We start from the raw sequence: 15624 nt of genomic DNA, 5'->3' as shown, positions 1-15624 counted from the left end.
TTTTCCACCATCTCTGCTGCATTGGTGAAGGGTTTTCTTAAAAGCAGAATATGAGAGAATATATACAGACTGTGGTGCAGCAGTGGCTTTCAGCACTGCCTGAAGGCACGAAGAAAACTGTCTTCTCTTCCCATGACATGCTGCTAAGACATCTTTCCACAAAACTTCCTCCTGCCCCTTGCTAAACAGTTGTTTTCTACTGACCATGTCTGAGACACGGTTGTTCATAGCAAGATTAACGCTATCTGCAAGGTATTTGGGGAAACACGCTCCAATAGCCAGCTGCAGCCTACCTGCTCCCCTGGCTAAGGAGAGGGCATCAATCTTCAGGGCTGTCAATCTCCAGCGTCTTTCAGCAGTGCTAATTTCCCCTTAGAAAACAGCCCAAGAGCAATCGCTCACTGGGCAGTTACGAGCTGTTAATTCTCCCGGCTCTGATGGCTTTAGCATACTTTGCTAATTTCAGAAAGCGGTTTCCGTGCTGCTCTGTGTGAAATAATCCTATTTATATGGTTCAGGAAAAGGTAGCGAAAGTCACAAACTTTCTCTGGGGCCCTCTGTTTGCTGCTTTGGTCAATCATAATTATCCCATGGTGGCTAAAATCAGAAAACTATACACCTAAACAAACATACATGGACATATATGTGTATGCACGCATGGACATGGGTATTTATTTAGGTGTGTGTCTCTGTATATATAGCTATAGGCCTATTTCTAGAGATAGCAATGCAGCTATCTATATATAGATAGATATATATAGCCACAGACAGACATTTTTTTCCTAATGCATAGTTTCTTAAAAGTTCCTCTGGTTCGATCTGCTCAGATGCTGTCCTACTTGGAGTCAGCCCACGATCTCCTTTCAAAATGTTGGTTAAATGCAGCTGTTACTGGTGACGCAAAGATGCTGTTCCCTGGGGGGGGAACAATAATAGAAAACAATCTCTCTCTAAAGACGACTGTCTATCTTGCCAAATTCCCTGATTCTGACATCTCTTGACATATTTAATTCAAGAAAAAAACCAAAGGAAGGCTTATTAATACCAATACTTCAGAGCCACGCTTGGGTGTGAAAGACAAGAGGGCTTCCTCACTCCCTGAAAGTCATCACTGAACTGAGAAAAAAAAAAGGTCATTCCTTTCCTCTTTCATTTCCAGAGTGCTTTTTGTACCAGAAGGCCCAGGAGACCTGCACTGAATGTATATGCATTGCTTCACTTGTCACTAAAATGCAGCTACCTCTACGGTAAAACGGGGCAACTACATGGCAGCATGAGCATCCCTGTGAGCTGAGCCCAGGACACGACTGAGGAAAGCAACCTCTTGCAAATACAAGGTTAATAATAATAATAATAATGGTGATAAATGAATAAATGAAATAGATGCTGTGGAAAAGCATTTGTTAATCACAATACAATTCAAAAGCTGGGGGAAACTTCCATTTTTTCTAATGTTCTTTGCACTGGGTGGGCATCACTTAGGCTATACCGTGTTGTCCATTTAATCTAATGATGATGATGGTCTAATTTGTTTTGCTATTAAATATCATTAGATTTGCCTCTGTGTAGCTAGAAAAGAAAGCTCATGGCAAAAGGTGGCTGAGCCTTGTGTACAGAACGAGGATGATAATATTGAGAGGGTTTATTGAAACAGCTCACAAAGGGAGAGGTTATGAGGAACAGTAATTTTCCAAGCAAGAGCAGAGGCTTGGAATAAAAATGAAGTCTTCTGCATTGTGACACCTCAGTTAATGTCCCTCTGTTAGGAAGCACAGCCCAAGTCCCCTGTCTGTGCCGTGACCACCTCCATGCTTAGGGGACACAGACAAAGACAAGATACACGAAACGCCGGAGAACAGGCTTTGCTTTCAGCCCCTTTCACCAGCCTGGGGGTGGAACATCTCTATTTCTTCCTTGTGCTGGTAACAGATGGACATCTGTTCTCTTCTTTGTACCCTTTCTTCTCTTCTTTGTACCCTTTCCCTACTGATTGACTATGACCAAGTCCTAGCTGCCAGCACGGGAGGTTTGAAGGAAAGGACCTCCTTTCCTTAGGGGAAATACAGGAGACTTGCTCAGCTGAAGCAGGCTGCAGCAGGTGACTCCCCACCTCAGCACAGGGTGGAGACAGGTGGGACAGGGGAGACAATGACTTCAGAGAGGTCAAGAAGTTGTGCAACTCACTAAAGCTCTCAAGATTTACTTGAGAGTAAATCACTGCTCTGGTTTACTCAAGATGAGTATATCATTGTGAATAAGTGACGCTCCATGACTCCAACACCTACTCCAGAAACTTCCCATGAACCTCTGGGGCTAAAATAGCTCTTTCCACTGTATGGACTGGGAAAAGATGAGTCCCACCAAACTTTTTCTAAAAGTAAGCATAGTCCAGCACCAAGACAACATGCTTTGCTATGAAGTAGCTGGAGCTGTAATCGTGTATACTATTTTGTCTGTTCCTTGACTGTATGATATAATGCATTCAGATGCTCAAATAACATCTTTCCTCACTAAACAACTTCATTCATATGTTGCTTCACCGTTGAGAGAAAAAAAACCAAACCCAAACCAAAACAAAAAAATTGTGCTGTGGTTGGATTTAAAATTAAGAACATTCTCCCAAAGGGACTGTGTATCATCCTCAAGCCTGCTCCCCACCGTGAAGCTTGTGGTTAGATCTTTATCTTGAACTGTCTGAAAAAAACCTTTGCTGCAAATGATCAGTCCCTAACGCTATACCCCCTATCCAAGGAGGACATCTTCCAAGTGCCACTGAGAAACCAGAGGTTTCTGCTAAATTCTTTGCTAATTACAGAAACAGAGCAGCAACCGCGCGTGGGTGGAAATGTCTTTCTCTGCGAAACAAGAAGGTCACATCCTCTCAGGTGACTCTGCTGACAGCATTGCTGTCACGTTAGGATGGAATTGCTTCTCTGATGCACTTGGCTTGGGAGACACCAGAAATGCTACAGAGCTCCAGCTGGGCTCAGACCCAGACAGAGAAGTAGGGAATTCCTGCCAGCTACTATTTTGACAGTCACCTGAATTCGTATTAAAAAAAAGGCCATAGATCTGATGTATTGATAAAACTTTCTTTTCTTCCTTTCTTTTCTTTTTCCCAGGAGCATACCAAGGTGCTGTGAATCCCTCTTCTAACTTTGGACTGCTGTCCCTGTTTCAAAATTGTAACTACACCAGAACTAGTTCAAGGTCTGTTCTTACATGTTAATTTGCTTCAGCGAAGGACATTGCCTGCCCCCCGCCCCATCTCCAAGGAACAGACCACATAAAATCTCTGATGCTTAATTTATACCTCTCAAGCAAGAGGTTCTCTGTTAATCAGCTACAGAAGTAGCGTTGCTACTGGTTTGATTCACACATCTTTTAGCTCTGTGTATGTACAACCCCTAGCACTGAGAAGTGCATAAACATTGGAGTTATTGGTCACAGTGTGGTAGCAAAACTATTGCCTGGTGGGGAAGAGAGAGTCTCAGTGGCATGGAACAACCTCCCACCAATTCTTTGTGTCGCTCAGCCCGTTTCAGTTTTCCCCCAAGATCTCTTTACAAATGGGATCATGGCAGCTGGAGGAACCGTTTCTGGCTTCGAGGACAATTTCAAATTCAAGTAATTCCCCATCAAAACAAAAATGTGGCTTTGGCAAGCTTGGACATAGTTTCCAAGAGGAGGCGGCAAACTAGAGCTCATCAAGGGTTTTACATGAGACAGTGCTCCTTAGGTTAGCCCTGGATGAGGCCAGCACTTCATGCTTCATGCACAAATGCAACTGCCTACCCTTTCCCTCGTTTCGTTGGTGAGGAACTTGGCACATTCACTGTAGTTTGCCCAGGTGCGGTTGTTGCCTGGGACCAGCTCCCAGCTCCCGTTCAGGTCACACCGACGATAAGCATGGCCTGTGGGAGAGAAACGAGAGACAGAGTAAATGGGACTAGACCTGGCAGAACAGGAGAAACTTCTTCCAAGGGTGGATCCAATCAACCCTGCTGCCTCCTGCCTGCTCTGAAGCTCAGCTGCAAGAACAGTTTCCATCTGCTTAACAACTTTATCAGTTTTCTAATTGAGAAACACCAGAGAGCTTATAACAAGTTGCCCTTAGTTTAGGTTAAGATGTTGGGTCTACAAGCCAAGGAGACAAGCTTTGAAAAATTCCAGACAGAACCATCCTCACAGTTACAGGTCTCTCTGTGAAAATAAATAGTGATCTATATTATACTACTCTTATGCTCTTCAGTGCATCTCAAGGTAGATTTTTCTATGGCTACCTTCTTCATGGTGATGGAGCAAGAGAGGGCAAGGTTTCATTTTGAGATTCAACCAGCAGATGAAAACATCCATGTTCAGATGCCTGTGGGAGGCACCATTGCATGAGCTGTGTGTAAGAAGTCCCATTACAGATGACAGGGATGAGACCAGTCAACAGATCTACCTGTCCTGGGACTACAGAGAGAGAACATTGAGAGACCTCTGAATCTAAGGGTCTTCATCTGACTCCCACCCTAGCTGACTTAACCAGTGGACATCAGTGAGGTGGGCAATCTGTGCCCTGTTGGGTTATGGAGTAAAAAGGGATGGATTGCCTGTTCCTCCTGGTCTCTAACGTGACGTGCATGTGCAGGGGTCTCTGCAAGAGGGCATCAGCTGGGGGTTAAGCTGGCTCAACTCACAGTCCCTTACAGAGAAGTCCGGATAGGCTATGTGCAACCAGGGTGCACTGGAATATCATTACTTGTGTTCTGCAAACAGCATCAGTGTTCTGCTGAGAACACACAGTCTTAATTCTCTATTTTTTCAGTCTTTGGGTGTACAGCTTTGCCTGAGAGAAGAGAATGCTTTAGCTTTGAAAACGCACTGAGGAGCGAGTGTACTTCAATTGCTTCTAAAAACATGCACAGACTTCGCGGCACCACAAGCAAGCCAAGAAATGTGCTGCCTGAGGGAAAGGGAGATAGGGAGGAATTCACAAGTGCTGGTTACCAGCGCTGTTCTCAGATACCCACTGTAGGGGTCTGGGCAGAGATCGGGGCTAGAATTAACAAACTCGTGAAGTGAGGAATATAAATTGGAAGAATATCTTGTGGGTTTCTATTGCTACGCAGTTTGTGGCTTCAAACAATTACAGGTTGGTAATGCTGCAGGACTGCCCAGCTGTAAGCAGGTAATCAGTCCGTATTTTGCCCCATTACAGTCTGAGTGGGGCAGGTGGGAAATCTGTCATTTTTTCAGTTAAAACAGAGCTTTTCTTTCAGCATAGAAGAACAAAAAGGCTGTTTGCTTCCTTTTCCCTGGCTTTACTGCTTCTTGGAAGGGAGTCACTGTGTGACAAAAAAGGGATGTTAAAAAGGATTTCTAATTTCTGACTCACAGAACTCCTCTTGCTGCATCTTACCAGGCTCTGCTGACACAGAGGACAACACCTACCTTTGTGATTGAAGTCATAGATGTACTCAGGACATGGCATAGCCACCACTTTGCCTGGCACACCCTCAGGCCAGCAGACAATGCCATCCCACTCAGGAAGACAAAAGCCATCTGTGGAAGAGACACAAAGACGAAGAGAAGTCACTGGACCTGCAGAGGAGACACCGATGCCTCACTGTTCAGAGAGGGCTCTCCATGAAAAAGCCAACAACACTGTCACACAACATTTGAGAAAGCTTTCAGGCACCATCACAATTTTCTTTTAAGTGTTTAGTTCCTGAAGGTGCCACTTCTCCCATGTTTTGTTTCAGAAGAACGTGTCAGATGCAGGATGAGAGCTGGGCGCTCCCTGAGAGGGGTCAGTGCTTCTGGAAAGTTGCTCTCCCTTGTGGGCTGGGAGAAATGAAAATGGGGCAGGAAAGCAGAGTGGAGAACAGGAGGACCTGAGCCCTCAGGACTCTGTAGGCTGAGGCTGACGGGCAACCTGGAGATGCCCAAGGGAGCTTGGCTGGGTATAACCTTGACAAGGCAGCACAGATTTGAGCCTAGGCTACCAAGGAGCGAGCTTGTGCTGTGGCTACATCATTGTGAGGCTCAGAGTTACCAGTTCAGGCTTCCCTGCAAGATACTCATGCCCACAGAGTAGATTTGCTGTGATTTAATGCCTACGAACCATTAATTCAAATTCAGCTGCAATTTTAACTCATTATACATCAGCCAGTCCTATGCTATACTGTGATGCTTTGCTGCTTTTTTTTTTGGTGGAATTTCGGTGCGCTTTTAAGTAACACTGAGAACTGGTGAGAATCTTTAGAGATATATCTGTGGCAATGTTTCTAACTGTAAATAGAGAATATTTCATTATCTTGCTTTGTAAGGAGTAAAATGATGGCATTTCTCTTTCCTAAATATTTGCATCCTTTCCCATTTGACATCCTTTTCGCCTATGACTTCACTGGTCCCAGCTTCCCATTTCCCTGTGATTTGATCTGGAGCCATGCCCCTGCTAATTGCCAGGGCACGCACACTGACTGACCAGTCACCTGCTGCCAAGCACCATGTATATAATGGTTGAGTTTTCCTAGCTTTCCTCAGCACTTACTATTTTCGATTTCTGCCCTTCTCTCAGTCACAGGTTTTCAGAAAACGAGCAGAAAGAGAATGGGCAGGTGGAGGAGTCACATGAGCTCCGTCGCCTTGGGAATGCAAATATCCGGGGAACAGTTTATCTCTGTTATACCACTTTGCTAGGCTCACTGCTACTTCCCAACCTTTTTGAGAAGGGAGTGGTGGGGTAGTTGTTACAGAATTTTTCTTTAAATCACCTCTGTTCTCCCTTTCTGTTCACTGAAGAAAGCTAAAATAGCCTTGAAGGAGAAATCCTGCCTCCCCCATACATAGAGCTCCCACTTCCCTCTGTTATTTATCAGCAGATAGCTCTGGCTTCTGTGCTTAGCTTAAGGAAAACCAGAGATGCAAACCAAGAAAGAAGTCCTTTCCCACATTTTATGCCTGCCTTTTGCCTCTAAACTTTCTTCAGAAAACTAGTAAGTATATAAGTATATATTTAAAGTTCTTTAATTGTAATTTTGCAACTCTCCAGAACTGGAGAAGTAATTAAGCAGGTCTTCTATTGACCCGTAATTATGAGAAGCTTTGGTTCTCTCTTTGCAAATGAAGGTACCAGCCGATCATTCAAGGGCTCCAGCATCACGTCCTACATGAGCATGTAGGCTAAGAGGGTCATCAAGCAGCTCTGCAGCCTGCACGGTTTGCCACCGGGCTCTGAGGCAGCCGAGGTACCAGTGATGGAGGCAGACTGCCCTGGGAGATGGGCTGCCCACCCTCCTGGCAGCCTCACCTTCCTCATCATCTGTTCATTAAGTCTGTGGGGGACAAAGTCAAAATTTATCCATACTTAGAAGGGCTGAGGAATCCTCCAGGCTTCTTATAAGCTCTGGGAACTGACCTCATTATCAACACTACGTTAAAAAGAGAGAAGTCAAACCCTGTTCCCCAACACTTACATCCTCTCAGTTTATCAGCCACCCATTTCTGCAGCTTTTGATCCATAAGCTCCCAGTCCTACGTGGGAGCAAGCTCTCATTCAGACATGGATGTTCAACATGGGCTGCATTTCCCATCCCTGGGGAAGGACTGTGCGCCCAGACCTAACCTGATGCTTACCTACGCCTTTGAGTTGGGCTGTGTTAATTGGTTAAAATCCAGCTGCAGTAGAGTATTTGAAGTGAAAAGGAAGAATGAGTGAATCTGTCCCACTTCACCTTCAGAGCAGTGTCTGCCCACCATACCGATGGCAGCCCGTGTTTATTGACAGCATATAAAGTGTCTGACAGAGAGGACTTACATGTGAATCGAAATAAAACAGAACAGCCTGCTCTTATCTGCAAAAGAGCTCCACTAGCAAAGAAATGGTAAACACGGCCAAGATCTCAGCATGTTTCATTAGTATCAAAGCTAGTTCCTTAGCAATCTTTCAACCAAACAAGAATTGAACCTTCAGAATGAATGTACTTTCACAAGATTAAATAAGAACCCAGGATTGCTTTAAAGACCTGGGATTGCCTTAAGGGCTGGGATGGTGCCCTCCAGGGTCGGAGCTCACAGTGATCAATTCAGTTTGCTGGTATTTAAGGACATGAAAAACAACAGGAAAAGTCATCCCCTAACAGCTGATTTCTTATCTTTAATTCAGTGCTGATGAAAAGGACCAGACTAATCCCTGCCTGTCTCCTGAAGCACTAACCGGGAGTGAGGGCAGAGGAACTAGAGTTCCTCAGCATCAATGTGACGAAGAGGAGAAGGAAGTTTATTGCATTTTTCTCTGCTTCCAGTCACATTAGAGGAAGAATAATACTACTTTTCTTATTCATGAACACAGGGAAAGCCCTTCCCTTTGGCTCATTATGTTGCAGGATTACTTACGCTGTGAAAAACAGTTTATTTATTTTTCAGTTCTCTGAAACCACAACAAAGGATCAAAAGAAAATGGGAGGGGAAAAAAAAGTCCCCCACAAAATTTGGATTAGGACAAAATGTTATTGTCTCTGAGGTTTCTTTCCAGACAAAAAAGTAAATAAAGATTTCATTTAGTCCTCAAAGTGGTCTTAAAATAAAACCAATTCTTTTTACAAAATAAATAAATTTGGGTAAGCTTTGGGTAAGCTGTGAAGAAACAACATTGGGGAGGAAAAAATTCATCCAAATGTCAATGCTGGGAGAAAAACCTTCCACTTTTCTAAGAGCTTCAGAATGACTTGCAAAGGTCATCCTTCACTTGTAAGTAGTTTCATTTAGTATCATGCTGCAATATTTGTCCAGAAAATATTAATGTGGAAATGTATCTGGTGGGTACACCCTCCTCATGCTGTAAACACACACAGACACACATTTGCAATGGGCTCATTCAAAAGGGAACCAACGGTTTCTGGATAACAGGCTATGCCATTAGTTCTTTTGGGGTATTTTGATCCCCACAATCCTCCCAAAAAGCAGAGGGTTGAAGGCTCTATGCAGGAAACAGTGGAAACCGGTGTCGGGACACCTCTGGACTGCTGCTTTATCATGTGGACAATTTTTGGAGCCATCAGCTGCCTCAGAAATTAGAAAAAATAAGATCATCTTTGCTGCCTCTCATTGCATCTGAAATCTTTCCATGCCTCTGTGCATTGACCTGTAGAATTGATTCATTAAAGCTGTTAAGGATCTGTTGGGACTCGATCTTCAGAAAGCATCTGAGTCCCCAAGAAAAGACACAAATGAATCCATCATAGTTATCATGAACCCTTACAACACAGAGAAACCTCTTTAACCTCCTCCCCACCTCTACAGCATCCCCTGTCTCTCCCCTCTCAATGCTTGGAAAACCCATTTCATCCAAATCTCAGTCATCCTTTCCCCCCTGCCAGTTTTGTGGTGGCTGATGATCAGCAGAGGGAAGGGCAGGTGACCATTGGCAGCTGTCACCTGGCTGGCTGGGCAGCCAGCTGGCACGAGCACAGCTTACAGTTAGGCACAGCATGGCTGTTCCTTGCCAGTCCAGGTAGCCGTGGGGGCAAGCGGAGGGGAGCTGGTTTGGGAAGAGGACTGCAGTTATTAGTTTGTGGTAGGGGAAGGCGGGGGGGGGGACACCCGCATGTTGAGCCAGGTGCCTCTGGACCTCCTGGTTTCAGAACAAATGGAGAAGTTCCTACATTGACTGAAACTCTTGGAAAACATTTTTCAAATGGAAATATTGACTGACGTCAGGACCAGCCACACTTTGTGACTGTTGGATCCGCATTCCTGGGTTTTAATGCAGCCAAAAGCTGTTTCTCCCCTCTGTGTCCCAGAGAAGAGCCCCACCATCCTTCTCTCACTCCTATCTTTGGTACCTCCATTTCTTCCATCTAAGAAGGCAAACCACTGGCCTTCTGATAGGACAGGGGCGAATGGTTTTAAACTAAAAGAGAGGAGATTCAGGTTAGTTATAAGGGTGAAATTTTTTTACTGGGAAGGTGGTGAGACACAGGCACAGGTTGCCCAGGGTGGTGGTAGATCCCCCATCCCTGGAAATGTTCAAGGCCAGATTGGATGGGGCTCTGAGCAGCCTGATTGAGTTGTTGTCCCCCTTCATTGCAGGGGGGTTGCACTATACAACCTTTAAAAGTCCCTTCCAACCAAAACTACTCTGATTCCCCACATTCCTTCCTTTCTCGCTCACTCCACCCGCCGTATCCTCTGGTCTGCACAGCCATGTGGCACCTCTGCCATTAATTTCACAAGCTTGAGACCACCGATGTGATACCCAGGACCAAATACTGCACCTTCTGCCTCCAACTTTCTCCTATTTTACTCACTGTAGAGGTCACTTAACAGAACAGCTGAGCTGATGATAAAATGGGGAGGGAAAATACCATATATTCCATTGGTATTGTGCTGGAATCCAAACAAGACTTTTCTTCTTGTTTGTTTTCCCAAATATTTCCTCTAAACGTTTTTTTCTTGGTTTATAAAAACATTAACAGTACTAACAACTTGGCTTCTCTCTGTTGTTTTCCTTTTTCTCCTGGTCACATCTCAAAAAAGAGATCCACACTGAATTACAAGAAGAAATCTGAAAAATGGTGAGGAGTTTCAGGAAATCAATAAAAAATCCACAAGCTGACAATTTTTCTGATGGCTATATTTTAAAATAAAAAATAAAATCCATTTTTTCAACGTTTTTTAGAAGCTGTCATTAGAAAAAAAAAATCTACCACCCGTAAGTAGTGTGCTTTTGACATGCTAAAAATAAGCCAGTCTCTCCTGAGACACTGTTAACAATATTTAGAAGCAGAGATAATCAGAAAGGATCCAGTTTGTTCTAAATGCTGATTGAAAAGCTCTTGAAAAATTTCTTTTTTTGGTGAAAAATAGTTTGAGAGTTCAAATATGCTGTTTGGATTAGTACAGGTGGGTAGGTTTGGGACATGAAGCCGCACCTTCCAAGTGATTGGGGAACGCAAACCATCTATTTCCTTGGAAGGAACAGGATCTGCTGAAGATGTAAGTCAAAAGGAATTCATAAACTTTTAAGAAAACAAGTAAATCTCATACATATCCCACATGCAAATTGTTCTGGGTGTGTATCGGTCGTTCAGGCAGTGCTGAATGGAGGACACCACTTCTCTCTCAGGCATGTACGTATGGGGGTGAAACTGCTCCAGATTCAGAGCTGTAGGTAGCTCTCATGGATGGAGACAGGGAAGGCGGGAATTGCACTGGAGCTTCTCATGTTTACAGGACATGGCCAACCACTGCAGTCCTATAGACATTAGTCCTGCAGGACATGAGTAGCTGAAAATAAGGCAAGACCTTTTTCTTCTCCAGAGACTCTGCAGGTGCCTCATCTTGGTGAATCCCTTTCTGTCTCCCTAGTTTGATAGGACTTCAGGGATACAGGCCACAGTACCTGTGGAGAAAGCGCAGACCAGTGGCCACCACACTCCCTGACTACAAACCTAACACAGGCAGGGAAGTGAGGTTGGCAAAAGCCACCTGCTGAGGCAGGAACTGAAGCTTTGTCTTCTAAGACTTATTGTGCTTCTTCATCCCATAGTAGTTTGCCAGAAGAGGCTTCACAGGTCCTGAGATGTCCTTGCTGCTGGTCAAACAAGACAACCGCTCTAAGGAAAAGCTCCTAAGTCCCTTTGTTGAAAAGGAACAGAAAGAAAAAATCTTCCAGCAATAGGGAAGGACTGGGAGGGTGGGAAGATTTCATGGTGGCCCCAGAGGAGAATGAAGTGCTTGGTCTGCTTAATCCAAGAAGAGAGAAGGAGAAGAAAGATTTTTCCCCTGTTGGCAAGCAGTATGAATGGAGATGAGCTACAAAAATGGAAAATGATGCAAAAACCCCCCAGGGGTAAACTGTCAGTGAAGAAAGCTTATAGTATAAATTAAGAGAGAGCTTCTACTCTTTAGATGCATCATGTTGGGGATGAGGTCAGTAATTCCATTGTCCCTGAGTGATTTGAAGATAGTATTATTAGAGTAAATAGAGGCTGTGACATTATGGGGCCAGGAGGAGGGCATCATGTCACTCACAGCTTCCTCTGCATTTAACACCAAGCTCTGTGGCCATCCTTGTGCTGGGACAGGTCGGTGCATCTTTGTCCTACTTCAGTACCCTGTATGCTGCTGTCTCATATCAGCAGAGTCGCTTGGGCTTCCCAAAGACACCTCAGATTTCCAGCTGGCCTGGCTCCCTACCTCCACTCCAGGTCTCAGGAACCACCTTACTTATGCTGGAGGCAATCACTTTCAAGGACAAGAGAAATTTTGAAACATTCCAGATTACTCCTTCCCTCCTTGCTAGGTACAGAGATGCCAACACATCTCCTGTATGTACTGGTGCTCTCATCTCTTGGTCTTGAGGTGCCCAGCTCATCACTTCCTCAAGCCAAGCCAAGCCAAGCCAAGCCAAGCCACAGCACAGCTCAGACCCTCTCTTTCCACTGCTACATCCCTGCACCAGTAAGGGTCACCTCCTCTAGTTTCTCCATGCATTCCTGACAAGGCTGTTTTGTACTTCTCAGCCCATCAATCCAGTTCACGTGAGTCCCCAGCTTCAGCTGAAGGCAGCCCCAAGGGTTCAGGCAACAAAGCCCTCTGTGCAGTACAGACCTCAGCCTCAGGGAAATGTGCTGGGAGAGATGATGCTGAACACTACTTTCACCCACTGCCTTCCCAGGGCTGTGCTGGGGCAGGGACTTGGGTCACCAGCAGAGAGTTCCTCCTCATCCAGCTCTGCAGAGGACGCACCACCACCACCATGAAATAAGCACTTTGAGAAGATGAAGTACGTGGAAACATGTCAGTTCACCATCTAACCAGAAGTTAATGACATGTTCCTCTAATATCAATCACAATAAGGCAGGTATATACCTGCCAGCTAGAAGTCAGAAAATCTGATTTACTTCTCTGCATCTGCATGCTCTTTTATCACAGATCATCTTTTCCCATCTTCTAAGGCTAGACTGCAAAATCCTCCAGGCAGGGCGTGTGTGTCGGTGCCTAAAGGTTACTGTTATAGCGTACCCATTCATCTCACCGTTGCTTGGATTGTCATGAATACTCCTTTACAGTAGTACTGTACTACAGGGTAGTTATAGTAGCACAGATCACTGTAGTTTTAGAACAGATGTGCCTTGCAGCTCTCCTTAGCCCTTGAGGGTTGAAATCCCAGGGCATGGCAATTGTAGTCATTATCACAAGCCAATATGGGATGCTCAGGATGGAGTGCACACACTCTTCGATGCCATTGCTGCAGGACTTGCCTTTTGCAGGCAGAAAGGCCAGTCACAGAGCACTTTGGGAAAGGGCGGTGTCACATGCATCTCTCATTTTGTTCTTTCTTTGTTTCTGCTTGTCCGCCTGAGCCTAGTCAGAAATCCCAGCACACTCCAGGTTGCTTCGGAGGAAGAGAGAGGAAGGGAAAGGCATATTTGGGCCATGCCTGCTCACTGCTTAGACTGTCTCCACAGGGTGCAATGAGGGTTATTCTCTCCTGCCTGCTACTTTTCCCTTGTCTCCTTTCCTTCCCCCCCAGTCTCAATCCCGATTTCTGTGCAAGTGGTACATGCATGTGGAGAACACATTAAAACCATCTGCAAGGGTGCTTGGCAGCTGGGTAAATGCAAACATGGTCTCGAGGTGTTTATCTAGGGGTATGGAATATAAATCTGCCCAACTTACTCTGGCACTGTGCAAGGCACCAGGGAAACCACATTTGGAATACGGTGTGCAATTGTGGTCACTCTATTACGGGAAGGACATTTGGTGGATTGGAAACAGGCAGGGAGGAGCAACCGAAAAAACGACCCAGCATTTTGGGACAGGGGAGGGAGAAAGGGAGACTTGGAGGGCCAGTGCCTCTGTACAGGGGTGTTTGGCGTTGTGGATGAGTTTCAAGCTCAGTTGTTACAGCATGTGTGTATGAATGCTTGCATATGCATATGTGTAGATCTATAGGTGGGTATGCCTGTAGGAAGGGCTGCATATTGTTGACCTGCATTGTGCAATACAGGGGGAGCATGTGTCTGTTTTGGGGAAAGATGCTCTGCACGCATCCAAGTGTGTTTGCATGCGTAGCTGGGGGACACAGGGCTGCAGTGTCTCTCAACGGAGTCGTGCGCAGTGTGTCCTGTGCCAGTGCACGCATCTCTGAACATCTGTGTGTGTTTATGGGTACCATGGGATGGCCAGCATGAGGGGAGGGTGAGGAGAGGGGGTGGATGGATGTAGGTTCTACCTGTTACTACTCAGAGACCCTTGCTGGTCTGCACAGTGGTGTTTAGTGGGCAAAACACCCCTTGCGTGCTCAGCCCTGGAGGAACTGGACTTTGGAAGGGAAAGATGCATGGGCCAGGGGCTGTTTCAAGTCATAATGTGTCTTCACTCACCTCAAGGCAGAATGGGGAAGTCCCAAGGTTATGACTGCTACCAGATAATAGCTAGTACGACACAGCTCCAGAGAGCTGCCTACCCTGACATCACTAGCCCATTTCACATGCTTCTTGTCCACTCACTGAGTTCACAACATGGAAGAAGAAATATTACCTTCAGTCACCCATCCAATAAGACTTGACCTGCCACTACTGGCCTGGCTCAGCCCAGGCATCCTTCTTTCCTCATTTGAGTACATCTAGTCCTTCCAAACCTCTCCAGATCTCCCTCTGAGAGGGTATAGTGTTGGTCATATCAATCACTACAATGAGCATAGAAATAAGGTTCATAATTAGTATTTCAGTTTAGACATCCCATGTACTGTTTTTCACCCTTTCTCCATGTTACTTTAAATATCTAACACACGGACCATTTACACCTCCCAGAACTCCTGAGACCTATCCCTCCTGTGCATTTCCAGACCCATACAGCTGCTCAGCACACACTTCTCAACAGGGTTGGAAGCCTTTGGCCCATAACTTTTGCAGGTAGAGGCCAGCCGTTGGTATTTCCTATCTCTTGCTAGCTCTAATTCAGGCACAACTAGTGAGTAGCCATCTGTGAACTGCTGCAAGCCCTCGCTGGTCATCACAATCTGCTGACCTGAATGGCAGCTGTGGTAGATGGCTTTGGGCAGGAGATGATGTCTCTTTGTAGGGTTTCAGTGCTCTCTAGATGCATACCAGAACCACAGATGCAATGAGAAACCCCAGGCTTGACCAAGACTCACTGATTGCATCTATACTAGTCAACACAACAGACCATAGCCCATTTTCAGGCCCTTCAGGTCCAGCACGGCTCATATCCATGATCTGAACTCCCCCTCATGCACGCCCCAGAACAGCATTGTCTGTGGTGCCATCTTGAAAGTTCCCCTGGTCCATACTGGTCCCCAGATGATGTGCACTTATGCACCCAGACCAAAACTGTACTGGGAGCACACTAACAAGGGACAGTTTGCATGTTTGCAAGACAGTATTTAAGCCAACGTTCTGTCCCTGCATCACTGAGTCACAAGGACTGAACACAGAAGTAAGGAGAAGAGAGAAAGGGCAGGAGAAGATACGAATTATTGATGTGGTTAGGGCAAGTCCTGAGTGCCTTGGATGCCTTTGTCTCCCTTAACATCTAAGGCACTTGAGGCTACTCTCAGCTGCTGAGGAGACCCTGGCAGGCTGGATGACCAGGAGATGATGCCTG

General features: G+C 45.5%; 1 protein-coding gene across 1 annotated transcript in view; it reads right to left on the bottom strand.

The window, feature by feature from the left end:
* Positions 1–15624, bottom strand: part of PTH1R (parathyroid hormone 1 receptor) — a 119467-nt gene that overhangs the window by 35844 nt on the left and 67999 nt on the right. The window contains exons 3-4 of the mRNA XM_040590262.1: positions 5440–5550; positions 3796–3914 (exon numbers count right to left, since the gene is read on the bottom strand). Coding sequence (XP_040446196.1) covers positions 3796–3914; positions 5440–5550 — 230 coding nt within the window. The remainder of the gene's footprint in view (positions 1–3795; positions 3915–5439; positions 5551–15624) is intronic.

The sequence above is a fragment of the Falco naumanni genome, chromosome 4 (assembly GCF_017639655.2).
Source record: "Falco naumanni isolate bFalNau1 chromosome 4, bFalNau1.pat, whole genome shotgun sequence".
In the NCBI taxonomy this organism is placed as follows: Eukaryota; Metazoa; Chordata; class Aves; order Falconiformes; family Falconidae; genus Falco; species Falco naumanni.
The sequence above is the reverse complement of the archived record's forward strand: the minus strand, read 5'-3'. Positions and strand labels throughout refer to the sequence as shown.